General features: G+C 54.5%; 1 protein-coding gene across 1 annotated transcript; it reads left to right on the forward strand.

Moving 5' to 3' along the window:
• The first annotated feature begins 4,460 nt into the window (after positions 1-4,460).
• Positions 4,461-13,397, forward strand: ASF1B (anti-silencing function 1B histone chaperone). The gene is made up of 4 exons (XM_058525528.1): positions 4,461-4,667; positions 9,826-9,941; positions 11,711-11,887; positions 12,241-13,397. Exons 1-4 carry the CDS (start codon positions 4,559-4,561, stop codon positions 12,427-12,429), a joined length of 591 nt encoding a protein of 196 aa, XP_058381511.1. The 5' UTR covers positions 4,461-4,558; the 3' UTR covers positions 12,430-13,397.
• Positions 13,398-14,656: the final 1,259 nt, after the last annotated feature.

The following is a 14,656-nucleotide window of genomic DNA, read 5'->3' on the forward strand; positions in this document are numbered from 1 at the left end:
GAAGGTCGGACAAGTTGAAATGTTGACAAGGACACTGAGCAACAGCAACACTGCTGGTGGGAGTGAGAAGTGGGATGATCATTTTAAGGGCAAACTGGCAATATCTAATCAAGGTGAACACTGCCATAACCCAGCCATGCAAGCCCTTGGCGTGTACGCCAGGGAAACTCCTGCCTGTGTGCACAAGGCGACACATACCACGATGAATACTGCGGCACTGTCTGAGAGGAGAAAACTGGAAACAACCTGAACGTCAAGCAAGAGGTGAACAGATAACGTAAATGCTGTCCAACAAACGTCCTGTGGTGGCAGAAGTGTTCTCGATCCCGGCTGTCTAATGCAGTGCCACTAGCCACGGGTGCCTATAAAATAGTGCAGTGCGGCTGAGTGTGACCAGGGAATTGAATTGTCCAGTTTAGTAAATTTTGACTAAGTGGAATTTTAACAGTCACATGTGGCTCATCCTACCACATCGGACAGCACAGCAATACAGCAGGGAACAGAAATGCATCTGAGCTACCCCCGTGTGGCAACAGAGATACATCTCAAAAGGAGTATGTTGGATGCAAAGAGCAGGTTTCGGAGGTAGGGCCGGGACTAGAGGGCAGCAAGCAAGGCATCTAGAGTGGAAATTTTAGGAGGCACTCACTCTCAGGGTCATGCAGGCTGGGCACTTGTGTGGCCCTGAGAGCGAGCGCCTCCTTCAATTTTGTGCCTTAGGTGCCTTGCCTGCCTCACCATAGTTCCAGCCCTGACAGGATATATTTGGTATGATACTGTGTCAGGGGTCCCCAAGATCACCCCCAGCCTCAACGATTCGCCAGAAGGACTCACAGGATTTGGCAGATAGTTGTACACACAGCTGTGATTTCTTACAGTGAAAGGACACAAGCGAAAGCAGCCACGGGAAGCCGGGCACAGGCCTCCAAGAGTGCCCTCCCAGCAGAGTAACAGAGGACGTGCTCGGTTTCTACAGCTGAGCTGAGACAACACTGGTCAAACAGTGTCTCCCAGGGAAGCTCATCAGAGACTCAGTGCCCAGGGTATTTACTGAGGGCTGGTCAAGCACCAAACTTCCAGACTCCAGAAGGAGAGCAGGTGCTCAACACCAACCACATCATCTGTACAGTTGAGGCACCGGGAGCCACTCGTATCATTCAGGAAATGGTGGGAACCTGCCTGAAATCCAGGTTCCTACACGCCAGCCAAGGGCCCACCTTGCAAGGCCTTTCTAAGGATAGCAGTCTCAGGCCTACTATGGTGACTCTTTTTTTGCGCAAATATCGTTTATTTAAAATTGTAGGATGTGACATACAATACTATATATTGTTTTAAAGACACATGCACATAAAGATGTACAAACACGCACAGAAAACTAAACACCAAACACAGGATTGTAGTTACACTTGAGGGAAAGGGGAGAGGAATGGATTTGAGGCAGGGGTATAGCAGGCCTTTCAATTGCATTGCTAACGTTTCACTTCTTAAGCTGGGTAAGCAGTAAACACCTGTGTTGTTATAGCATTTCTTACAGTTCTTCCAACATGTGCACCTGAAATATTACATAAGAATGAAGACTTCTCTCCTTCTTACAATGCACTACTAACTGCTCTACTAACAGCTCCTTTATGGAGTGCTTTCACATTCCAGGCACTATGCTAAGCCCTTTATATGGATTTATTCTTTTAAAAAATCTCCTGGGGCCAGCCCAGTGTTGTAGTGGTTAAGAGCACGTGCTCTGCTTCTGTGGCCCACGGTTCGCAGGTTCAGATCCCGGGCGTGCACCGACGCACCACTTGTCAGGCCATGCTGTGGCTGCGTCCCACATAAAATAGAGGAAGATGGGCACGCATGTTAGCCCAGGGCCAGTCTTCCTCAATAAAAATCAATAAATAAAATTTAAAAATCTCCTGAAGACTTCCTACGTGCGAGGCCCTGTGCTAAGCTCTGGAAACACATCGAGAGGTCAATGTGAGCCAGGTGAGCTCTCTGCCCTCAACCAGCTTTCAGTCTCCTGAGGGATGATGAGAGAATAAGCACAATTTAAAACCCACACAAGTGCAGATCCTGATACGTGTGACTAAGATAACAAAGCGGAGTGATGTGATTAAGGAGGGGCTACTTTACCCGGGGTGGCCCGGGAAGGCTTCTTTGAGAGACATTGAAGTTGAACCATAAAGGACGAGAATGAGACAGCCCTGCAATAATCTGAAGGAAGCACATTCCAGGCACAGGGAACAGCAAGTGCAAAGCCTTGCAGTGGGAGTGAGATCGGTGTGTTGAAAGATGAGAAGTAATGCCAGCAGCGCAGGAGAGCTGTGACAAGAGCGAGACCAGCAGATGAGGCCCGAGGGGTCAGTTGAGGACATGGTGCAGGGCCTCCGAAGCCACAGTCAAGACCTCAGGTTTCATTCCAAGTCTGATAAGCCTTCGAAGGTTTCAGCAGGGTAATGACGTGATCTGGTCTGCAACTGAAAATTATTCAGCCGGTGTGGAGAAGGCATTACAGACGGGCCCTTTTCTTCATCAGCAGCTCACACATAGCGCTGGTGGCTGACGAGCTTCTCAAGGGCTATAAAAAGGCAGGGGCCGGGGACAGAAGAAAAAACTTCCACAATGCAAAAAGAAAACTACAAAGTCAGGGCCGGCCGCCTGGCGTGGGGTTAAGGTCACTCCCCGCTTCGCAGCCTGGGGTCCGCAGGGTCGGCCAGGCGAGGACCTACACACCGCTCATCAGGCCATGCTGGGGCGCCCACACACAAAACAGAGGAGGACGGGCACAGAGGTTAGCTCACGGCCAGCTAACCTCCTCAGCAAAAAAAAGGAAGAAAACGAGAATGCATAGGTGTTTAACTGAATGTCTAGAAAACCTAACGTCCTGGCGACTTCAATCACCATTAAATCCAGCATTCATAAACAACCGAATTACACTGAGAAACAATTCGAAAATTCGATTTTCTCCTCACAAAAGTTCCCAAGCATGCCGCACGACGGCCAAGAAATCACAGCCAGTCAGAAATGTGAATTTTCTTGCAGCCAAATCGTTTCGAAGGGGAAAAAAAACTTTCAATTTTTTTGACCAAACTTTTTGAACATGAGATGCTGATACAAAACAACACGCGCAGCATCACGGGACCTCAGGCCTCTCCGCAGCCACACGGGTGGCCCGACCACAAATGCTGGTGGCTGGGACCTGCTGTCCAGTCACACGGTGCCGCCTGCCACAGCGGCTCACGAGCACCGGACGTGGCCAGTGCCACCGTGATCTGGAACCTTCCACGTCGCTGCATTTTCATCCACGTTTCAATTAAACGCCAGTGCGCGGCCGAGCTCGCGGGAACAGCGCGGCCGCGCGTCCACATCTTCATCTCTCAGTTCTACGAGAGCCAGAGCCAGACACACTGACTTTGACTTCTCCTTTTTTTACTTTTTTTTCCACCGTGGTTACTAGGACAACGTGACATCAGGCGTTACTTTTCCGCTGCTGGCGGGGGACGCCGAGGGTCCGGCCCCGGCGTGGGGGCGCGGAGAAGCTTCCAGACGTATCCTGTCAGGGAGTCTCCACGGCCCCGGTCAAGGGCGGGCCGCGTGGCCGCGGCCGCGGGAGCCGAGGCGGGACTCGAAGCTCCGTCCACGGCGCGGTCCACCTCAGACCTCCGAATGGCCCTCGAGGGGCGAGAGCGGGACTCGCACCGGCGACTCCCGGGGCGCGGGCCCGAGCGCGCCGCCTCACGGCCGTGCCGTCGCCCCTCAGGCTGAGGCAAACATCCACGACCCAGGGGCCCCTCAGAGAAGCTCCCAGAACGCTCAGGGGCGGACAGCCACCGAGGCCGCCAACGCTCCTCCTCTCCTCACACCCGCTCAACCGCGCCGGCGGCCGACTTCCGCTCCTCTCCCTCCAATCCCCAGCCGAGTGTTCTGCTCCTCCCGCCCCCTCGGCCAGCTCAGCCAATCACTTCTCAGAGACCGGGTTTATCCCCGCCCCACCGCCGCCTGCCAATCACCGCGGGCGCGAGCACCGCCCTTCCCGCCCTCTTAAGCGAGCGCCGCGCGCCCCCGCTCGACAGTTGATGGCTCTGCTCCCCGCGGGACGACCCACCCGGAAGGGCGGGGCGAAGCGCGGCCCACGCTCGTGCGAGAACCCTCAGGATTGGCCGAGAGGAGCCCCGCGCTCTGACTGCGCCCATCCCCGCCCTTGATACCCGAGTTGGAGACGCTGGGGATTGGTTCCCGGCGGACACCCAGAAGCCGCGAGACGGTCCCGCCTCCCTCGCGCACCCCGGAGAGGGAGCTCCGCGGATTGGCCCGCGGCGTCTCGGCGCGTGCCGACTGGCGCCCCAGGATTGGCTGAGGGGGCGCTCGCGCCGCCGGGGAGCGTTGACGGTGATTGGCCGGAGGGCGGGGCCGGCTGTTTGAAGGAGGCGCGCGGACGGAGACGCACTTCAGTCGGCGGAGAGAGGCGGCGAGAGAGCTCTGTGTAGACGCCGCGCTGCCGACCCGCCGGGACCCGGACGCGGGCTCGGCCCCAGCCAGGCCTCAGCCGCGGCCCGGCGAGGCGATGGCCAAGGTGTCGGTGCTGAACGTGGCGGTGCTGGAGAACCCGAGCCCCTTCCACAGCCCCTTCCGGTTCGAGATCAGCTTCGAGTGCAGTGAGGCCCTGGCGGACGGTGAGGCTGGGCCTGTGTGGGGACCCCCTCCCCCGGCCAACCCCCACCTCCCGCTCACCCCCGCGCCAGCCCCAACCTCCCCGGGGGATTCCCCCCAACCCGCCCCCTCCCCGCCGTTACTCCCGTTTCCTCTCGTGCAGACCTCATCCCCCCACCCCCACCCCGTTCCTGTATGGCCGAACCCCCATTCCGGCCACCCAGTCTTCCCCACCCATCGCCTCTGCGCTGTGATGAGACACTCCCACCTCACTTGTCTCCTATGGAGACCCCAATCTCCAGTCCTCTCCTACTTTCCCTATGGAAACCCCAGCCCCCGTTTTCTCTCTGCAGACCCCAGCCCCCGCCCTCATTTTCCTTGTGGAGACCTCTCCCCCAAGCTCCCTCCCCTTTTCCCCCGTGAGACCCCTCTCTCGCATGTCAAGACCTCACTCATCCCCATCTCCCCATCTGTCTCCCAATAACCCCTCCCCAACCTGCTGATATCTAAACAACCCCGCCCCCACCCACTCCTGCTCGTGTCCTGCCCCAAAATCACACACCCTGGAACCTGGCTTCCCGCCCCCTTAGCCTGGCCTCACCCCTCCTCTTGAGCCCCAGCTGGGGAGGCATGGCCCGGCTTCCAGCTCCAGTCTTGGAGGGTAGCCTGTCTCCCCAGGAGCTCCTGCTCCTCCCTCCTCTCTGACTGTGGGCTTCCGTGGACTCACTCAGATCTGAGGGGTGCTACAGCCTGCCAAGCACTGGCTGCTTCCTGCTGTTTGCCCGCCAGGTTCCCCTCACTGCCGCTGCAATTCTTACAATGCTTTTGATGGTCTGACCTAGTCTGGGGCGAGGGCTGAGCCATGATGGTGTCTGGCTTCAAACAGTCAGCTGGAAGGCCACAGCCTTTTGTGCGTTTTTTCAAAGGTGGTTTCACGGATGTACTTATTCATCTGCTTGACATAATGCTTGCTTCTCATCTCACAGATGAGAAGACGGGAGCCACAGAGTGAAAGACTTTTCCAGTAAAGGTCTATCAAAATCTGAAAATCTGAGGTCACCCAGGGAGCAAGTACTCCCTTAGACCACTTCTTCAGTTGGTGGTTAAACGAGGAGAGGCAGCAGCTGAGGAGGGGGCGACCAGCGAGGCCAGGGTGTGCTAACTAGCGCTTCTCAATGGCAGGTGGGTGATTTGCCTGCAAAGCTGCCCACTTGGATTAGCTTGGGGTTGATTCAGTTTGAGATGCATTTTGCGCTTCGGCTGGGCCAAGTGGTCAGTCTCTCCCGGGTTTTTCTCCTGTTTAAATTAAGGAGTTGTGACCAACTATAGAATAAGCCCAGTTAAATCCTTTCTGGAACAAGGCAGGGTGTAAATAAATAAATAAAGTGTAGAATGACGCTGTGGAATAAAATTTAATTTTAAAGCCAGGAGATGTAAGGAGCTAATAGGTTAAGGGAATGGCAGTTTCCAGATGGCAGGAGATCGGGTTTCAATCAGCCTCTTGTGCTCCTTGCATTTAAAAATGGTTGCATGGTTATTATCTAGTACTTTTGTTCCTGGGAAGCCCCTGCCCTGTTCCTTTACCAATCTGTGTATAGAATCACAGCAGGAAAGGCCAAAGTCGGCCTGCTGGTCGTTATTTTTTAAGAGAGAGAGATGGGATGATTTCTCCAAGGTCACACAGGCAGTCTGTGGCAGTATTGATACAAGAGTGTGTCTCTGAGTTCTGGGTCCAGGGTCTTTGATCTTTGCTATAACCTGGGAAAGAAAATGCATCCCCTATTTTAGAAGTGCAGCATGAATATAACTGACCGTGGAATTTATTTCTGCCTCAGGACTCTCAAGAGTGATGGGGATGCTATTATTTATTTTACTTTTTTTTTTTTTTTGAGGAAGATTGGTCCTGCGCTAACATCTGTTGCCAATCTTCCTCTTTTTCTCTTTTCTCTCCAAAGCCTCAGTACATAGTTGTGTATCCTAGTTGTAGAGTTGTAGCTCTTCTATGTGGGACGCCGCCTCAGCATGGCTTGATGAGCGGTGAGTAGGTCCGCACTCAGGATCTGAACAGGCGAACCCTGAAGCGGAATGCTTGAACTTAACTGCTATGCCAGCTCCAGGCCGGCCCCAGGGGGTGCTATTAGTAATTACACCCGGACGATAAAGCTTTTGCTCAAAGAAACTCAAGTTGGAAAGCAAACCCTGGCCTGGAAATCTGGACTCTTCGGTCCTACCTGTAGGGCTGTCCATGCCTCTGACCTGCCCACTTGCGTTCTGCCTCTTCCTGGCCACGGAGCAGAGAGAATCTGTTTCCTGTCCCCCAGATGGAGGGGGCCTGGGCCATGGAAGTCTCAGGTCCTGGAGACATCTCAATCAGTCTCCTTATCAGGATGCTAGCAATTGACAATCTGACAAGGCGCCCAGCCCCCCTCAGTCAGCTGACATGGTTCCCAAGGGCTCCACGCCCCTTCTCCTCTCTTTCTCCTCAACAACTGGAAATGGATGCATCCAGGGCGTGGGTCCACATATGATACAGTAGGTGAGCTTTTCCCCTGTCTCCTTGGGGAATTCAACAGTTACTGCTTGACTAAGTCCCGGAGCCACATGCTCTGACCCACAGCTGACACACTGTGCTCAGGCCAAGGTTCATCTCTACGATCATGATCAAAGGCAAAGTGACAAACAGAAAAAAGTCTACTAGGTAAGTTTTTAAAAAAAAAAAAAAAGGCAGGGAACAGCCTCTCCAGCGAGTTCCACTGCAGGAGGTTTCTGCACGCCTTTAGTCAGGTCTTTTGGGCTGTCTTCTCATACACAGTGGAGCAGGTCTGGTGCAGCGGTTGGATTGTAGACTTAGGTAATGTAGTCGGGGGACCCTTGAGACTGCCCAGAAAGTCAGGTACACAATGTGCCATGTGTACAGTTGTGCCTTCTGTTCAACAGGAATGAGTTTGTGCTGCACTGGTGACTGATGCCCCATTTCTAATTCTCAAGAAGGGTTATGTTGAATAATGGAGTCAAAGTACGCTTCTGCTTTTTCTTTCCTTTTTTTTTTTTTTGTGAGGAAGATCAGCCCTGAGCTAACATCCGCTGCCAATCGTCCTCTTTTTGCTGAGGAAGACTGGCCCTGGGCTAACGTCAGTGCCCACGTTCCTCTACTTTATACGTGACGCCACCACAGCATGGCCTGACATGCGGTGCGTCGGTGCGTGCCTGGGATCCAAACCTGCAAACCCCGGGCTGCCGCAGCAAAGCGTGCACATTTAACCGCTGTGCCACCTGGCCGGACCACTGCTTCTGCTTAAAACACTTCAGCAAGTTGAAGATGATTCCAGTTCCAGTTTGGAGGTCCTTATTTCAATGCTTCTCTTTTTTTATAATTTTTTATTTTTTTTTATTCCCCCAAAGCCCCAGTAGATAGCTGTATGTCATAGCTGCACATCCTTCCAGTTGCTGTATGTGGGACGCGGCCTCAGCATGGCCGGAGAAGTGGTGTGTCAGTGCACGCCCGGGATCCGAACCCAGGCCGCCAGCAGCGGAGCGCGTGCACTTAACCGCTAAGCAACGGGGCCAGTCAAGGTCCTTATTTCAATCATCTTCTGTCTTCTGTAGGTGACTTTGTCAGCTCCTCGAACTCTCCAGTCAGTGTTTCTCTGTGGTCCTCCGTTAATGCTCGGGTTTCTTCCTGGCCAGTGTCACGGGGGCCATTGCAGCCCCTTTGCCTGGCCGCCTGCACCCACAGTCTTAGGTTTTGCCAGCAGTGTTGGATGTCGAGTGCCCATGTGTGCACCGGGCCTGCACTGTTTCAGTCTCCTTTTTGTCTCCCCCAGCACATTAGTTAACTGCACACATATGTGACCCCACTGGTGATGGGGGGGAAGGCCAGAAGGAAAAATACCAAAATATAGAGCCGTGTTAGAAAGGGGAGAGCAGAGCTAGCTTGTTTCTTCTTCATCCAGAAATATGTTATGTCCAGTTGTGTCACTGCTTGTAACAAATCTAAATCGATGAACTCACTCCTCCCTGCAAATGAGAGACCCGTTTGACAGAGCCCCGGTAAGCCTGGTGGTGCCTGCGCCCCGCAGACGTGCAGGATTCCCGAGTAGAAGGCCCGGGTGAAGCCGCAAAGGGACAGGAAGCCAGTGTATCGAGGAAGAACTGGGGCTCAGGTGACAGACCTCCGCAGTTGGGGCCCGGCACCGGTGTGCTTTCAGAGTTGGATGCTCTTGCAGGACACTGCACCAAGGAACAGGGCAGCTTCCAAGAGACTTTGCTTCCTGTGAAAATCACAGCTTGTGAAACTTCCCCCAGCTGCTGGAGCTGTAGGTTGTGTAATTTCAAGGAACCTAAAATAAGTTTCAGGTCTGCCAAGCTTCCCTGTACTAGCATGACCTTTCCCCTGATACACTTGGACCTCCTGCAAGAGGCAGCGGTCACTGGAAATTTCCTGTGGTCGATGGGCAGGGTCTCCATAAGCACTTTTCTTTTCCTCTCACCAGAGCATACTGAGGATGGGGCCCCCTACTGGCAGGGAAGCTGGGGTTCAGAGGATCGCCCTATGATGCTGCTTTCATTGACGAGTCGCCGTTGCCCCAGTGTCCATGAATAGGCATTACTTCGTGCCGGATCTGGAAAACCTGGGGACTGGCTGGCTCCCCCAGTGGCCTTGTCTTTCTCCTCTTGCCGGCTGGCTCTCCTGCTGGAGTGGAATCTGCTGCCGTGGCCCAGTTGTTGAGGGATCTCAGTTCGGTGGCACTGGTCCCTGTGTGTGAAAGAGGATGCTGCTTCCTATCCCAGCACCCAGTGGGCAGGGCCCTGAGATGGCCCGAGGCCCCGCTCTTCCCTCCTCAGCACGCCTTGGTCACGTGGGTCTTAATTCAGCCTCTGCCATACGGTTCACCCTCGGGCTCTGAGAGGCCTGAGTTTCCCCAGAAGTGCAGAGTCAAGGTCACCTGGCAAAGCTAGGCCCACAGGAGAAATTTTCCTGCTGGAAGTAAGAGCTTCACATCCGCCCCAGTGTTCAGGACTCCGGTGCCTGGCACTGAGTGCCTGGTGGATGTCAGGTGTTCTTGAGACTAAGAATCGTGCGACGTATGAAGGATCTGTCCAAAACCAACACAAGAAGACCCTTTCCCTACTTTCTTGCTGTCAAGCTATTTCAATTCCTAACCCGCCGTGTCCTTGCAGACCTGGAGTGGAAGATCATTTATGTCGGCTCAGCTGAGAGTGAGGAGTTTGATCAAATCCTAGACTCAGTGCTGGTCGGCCCTGTCCCAGCAGGAAGACACATGTTCGTCTTTCAGGTAAGAAAGATGAGGCCTTAGGCATTGACACCTAGAAACGTCCTCTTCCACCCAAAAGCACACAGCGTGGTTCAGTGGTCAGAAGTTCAGGTTCAAATCCTGATTCTGCTCTCAAGAACCGGCTGACGTCTCAGAGGTACTCCAGACACCTCCCTGTCCCCCACCTCTGTGTCATAGCTGTTACCATGAGGCACTGATTTACAGCTGGTTCTCATTATTCACGGCCGTTACGTTCTATACAGTCGCTGCAAACACCATATTAGTGAATTCGTGCATGCTGAACCATCGCCCCTAGAGGAAACCCAGGGTTAGGTTCCTGCAAGTCACATTTTTGTCAGCCAGTCAATACATAACCTTATTTTAGGTCTGTTTCCATTAAAGACACCTTATTTAGTAGTAGTATTGATTCATTAACATTGAACTCAGAGCCAACAGCATAAAAGTCATGCCTGAACGAAGCTTATCTAACACACGTACTTTCTCCATAGGGCACATCACAGCCTTCTTGTGCTTAGGGATACTAGACAGCACTCAGCAGTATGCTTGGGGGCATTTTAAACAGCAAAATCACCAACAAAAAGCACAAAAATGCAAGAAACACACTGAATAGACCATGAAAAGGACACGGTTCAGTTGCAGCCTGAGCGCTGAGACAAGAGGGCAGGGCGTCTCCTTGTTGGGCCTCAGCTGGGAGCGGGCACATCAAGCCCCTCAGATCCCTACCCCGCCCCCGGCCCGTGCATGTCCTCGAGTGACTGTGAGAGCACCCCGAGTATTGATTTTGGGGTTGCAAATAAATTTTAGTAATATGGAATATTACTTACAATACGGAATATATTATGGAATAATATGTAATATTACCACCAATATGGAATCCCTGAATAATGAGGATCTGCCATAGCTGCTAAAAGACGCTCTCATCCAGCATCGCAGGGGCTGTCAGAAATGCAGACTTAGCGTGCACTAAAGTTTGAGAGCCTCCGCTCAAATCCACCCCCTCACTGTATCTCTGCTGCTCCCAGCCCAATCTAAGCAACCTTGTCCTCACAGCTGACTCTTCACCCCCTGTATCCCATCCACCAGCCAGCCCGTCTACTCCACTCCCCCACCAGGGCAGCTCCCCGGGCATGGGGTCCACGCGGTCACACAGGGCCCATGCGTGGGGTCATGTTCTGCTGTCGCTGACGGAAGTGGACTACTTTTTGAACACAGGGCCCATGTTTTCATTTTGTATGGGTCTCATTTTGCACCAGTTCCATAGCCGGTCCTGTCCGTGACAACACCCTGGAATCTGGCCACCTCTGTCTCCTCTGCTGCCCGGTCCAGGCCACAGTCCCCCCTTGCTCCCATCTCGGCTCCGCAGGCCACTGCGGTCTGAGTGATGCAGCACTCACCTCTTGCTGAATGTTCTTGCTTTTTCTCTCCCAGCCCTTAACTGGCCCACCAGGCCCTTGGTGGCCTGGTGCCACCTGCCCACCTGTTCAGCCTCATCGTATGCCACCCTCCCCACTACACTCACTACACTCCTCACTACACCTTGCTCACTACACTCCTCCCCAGCCCCATTTACTTCTGTGTGGCACCCATCACGTTCAGCATTTCACAGGCATTTACACAATTGATTCTGTCTTCCCCACTCGATGGAAAACTCCCAAAGGCAGAGACCATGCTTTGGGCTCAGTGGACATGTGTTGCTTGAGAAGCATTGTATTGCTGAGGAGGTGTGACTGCGGCGATGGATGCTAAGACCCAGGATGTGTTTCCCCTAGGCCGACGCCCCCAACCCGTCCCTCATCCCTGAGACCGACGCCGTGGGGGTGACTGTGGTCCTCATCACCTGCACCTACCATGGCCAGGAGTTCATCCGCGTGGGCTACTACGTTAACAACGAGTACCCCAACCCCGAGCTGCGGGAGAACCCGCCCCCGAAGCCGGACTTTTCTCAGGTGGGACCGGCTCTGCACCGCACCACCTTTGCACTGCTGGGGGTTGAGTCATTGAAACTTGGAGCCAAGGTCACTTCTTAAGGCTTTCAAGTAGTGCTCAGATCTTGCAGCGCCAGGCTAGAACGGGAGAGAGAAAGGTCTTGGTTTCTCAGAAGCACACCTTGCAGAATCAAGATTAGATAGGTGGCCCTAGACTGTGGGGTGGGCATCCCCGGGAGTGGCACACACAGCTGTGGTGGTGGTGGGATAAGCCAGCTCTGCTTGTCCTGGGGGAGCGGGGCAGGGGTGCCCTGGCTCCGCAGGAGTGATGAGAGGGCATGCTGACCAGGGTTGACGTTCCTTTTTCCGCCCAGCTCCAGCGGAACATCTTGGCCTCAAACCCCCGGGTGACCCGCTTCCACATCAACTGGGACAACACGGACAGGCTGGAGGACCCCACCCTGGGCTGCGGCCTCCCCCTCAGCTGCACTCCTGTCAAGGGCTTGGGTCTCCCTGGCTGCATCCCCGGCCTCCTCCCCGAGAACTCCATGGACTGCATCTAACTGGGGATCTAGGCCAGTCTCCTGGCACATCTGGAAGGGGCAGCGGGGCCTCCCAGAGAGTCCCCTGGGGGCCATGTGGAAGACTTGGGGGCCGTCAGCTACATCCAGGCCGGTTAAACTTGGCCCCGAGGAAGGAACAGGCCTCACGTCTCCCAGCCCTGGCCCAGAAGGATCATCTCACCTCTCCTGCCCAGGCCTGCAGAAACAGGTGCTTCAGTTCTTAGTTCTTTCTGACTGTCCCTTCCCTCTTCCACAGGCACTGTCAGTTCCACCTGCGGGTCATTGTGCCCCCGTGCGCCCGGGAGTACCATTGACCCAGAGCTCTTCCCACAGGCCTCCCTGGCCTGCTTTGAGGCTTCCTTGGTCAATGCCTGGCAAGGCTCTGGCCCTGTTGGGCCAAAGGCTCTGTCATTCATCTCCCTTCCCAAACTACCAAGCAGAATACACCCAGCTTTCTGGAGTCACGGGCAAGGAATCGTGGTTTGAAGGTAGACTCGGACACAGTTTCTGTCCTCCTGGAACAATTTTTAGGTCTTGTCAATCCAACAGCCCCTGGAAAACTCTGTTCGCAAAAGTGTGATCAGCAAGATGCTGAGGAATGATGGCTGATTTTCTCAGTGACAGCTACCTTCCTGTTACCTCCTAACTGGATCTGGCTTTCCCTGGAGGCTGCCACTGTGGGGAGATGGCATGTTAGAGGGGCCTTCTCTGCTGGTCTGTCTCAGTGTCAGCATCAGGGCCCCTTTGGGGGCCTTGCTCTGCCCTCTGCTAAGACCCCACAGGCCACAGAGTGACTACGGGCAGGGGAAGCACCAGGGCCCCTGAAGTCCCCCACCCCCACCAGGCTCCCTGCCGCGCCCCACCCCCTTGCTGCTATGTGGATGTTGTTGTGGTTGCAGTTTGTACATTAAAGGGTTTTTATATTAAATATGTTTGGTTGGTCTAAAAATAAAAAGCATTTGATCTAGGCTGATTGTTTCTGCTTCTGTCTTGGGTGGGCTGAGACAGCCTTGTCTACCTCTCCTCCTGACGTCGGGGGCCTCCTGCCCCAGCCAGTGAGTTGACTGCCCCATCCCCAAGCTCAGCTTCTTACTCGAGTCTTACTTGGTTGGATAGTTGTATTCCAGACTGAGGTTCCGGGGTGGGGTTTTTCTTTGTCAAAACCTAAGCAACCCAGCTGTTCTGTAGATAGAGCATAACCCGTGACTTTCCAGACTTTGACCTTGACCCCCAGGAGGGAATTAACATCTGTGCTCCAAGGACAGACAGCAACACTCTTATTACGTTTTACTTCACCTTTGTAACCCCACAGCCCAAGTGGGAGTGGTTTGGCTGGTGACCCATTTCCCCATAATTTACAGAGGAGCCCCACTCTTCCCTCCCTGAGACTGGCGAGCCTAGGAAGGTGGGTTCGGACAGCTTCTGGGAAGGGTTCGGGTTGTAAGTCTATAGGCAGAGCAGGGAATCAGCTTGCAGAGCTGAGCCCGGATAGCCCCTCCGAGTCAGGGAGAGCTGGCTCATCCCGTCCCCTGCCCCTCTCAGCACCTCCTGTTTGGGCCCTTGTCTACTTCAGTGGTTCTCTACTGAGGGCAGTTTTGCCCCCAGGGCACCTTAAACTATGTCTTGAGATGGTTTGAGTTGTCACAACTGGTGCCTGGTGGACGAGAGGGAGGTTCTACAGGGGTTGAGTGGGTAGAGGGACCGGATGCTGCTCAACACCCTACAATGCACAAGACAGCCCCCCAGCAAAGACTGATCCGGCCGCAAATGTCAGTAGTGCGGCGGTGGAGCCGACGTCCTCAGGCTGTGTGTGTATTAACAGGGTATCCTGAAGGAAGGGGCATCTTGCTACGTCTCTGCTTGGGGGGGAGGTAGTTCCCTCTGCTTTGCGCGGATGGAGAGTATCCTCAGCCTGACTGAGCCCCACGTTCTTCATCTGTAAAACAGGAGTGATGATACCAGTACCTGCGGGACAGGAGTGTGGTGCGAATTACCAAACGAGCGCCAGCTCTTACTGCTGGCCTGAGCCCAGGGTGGGCGCCCAGCACAGGGAGGGACACTGAGCGCCCCCTCCCAAGCCCCCTTGCTCCCGGGGCCCAGCATCCTCCTGAAGCTCGGGCTGCGGCTGGGGGAGCCCCAGGAACCACCCCCAACCCCAGCCTGAACCCCGGGCCTGCCGCTGCCCTCCTGCGCCAGGCCTTATCAATGACGACGGCCGACGGCCCGG

Source organism: Diceros bicornis, chromosome 30 (genome assembly GCF_020826845.1).
Source record: "Diceros bicornis minor isolate mBicDic1 chromosome 30, mDicBic1.mat.cur, whole genome shotgun sequence".
Classification (NCBI taxonomy): domain Eukaryota; kingdom Metazoa; phylum Chordata; class Mammalia; order Perissodactyla; family Rhinocerotidae; genus Diceros; species Diceros bicornis.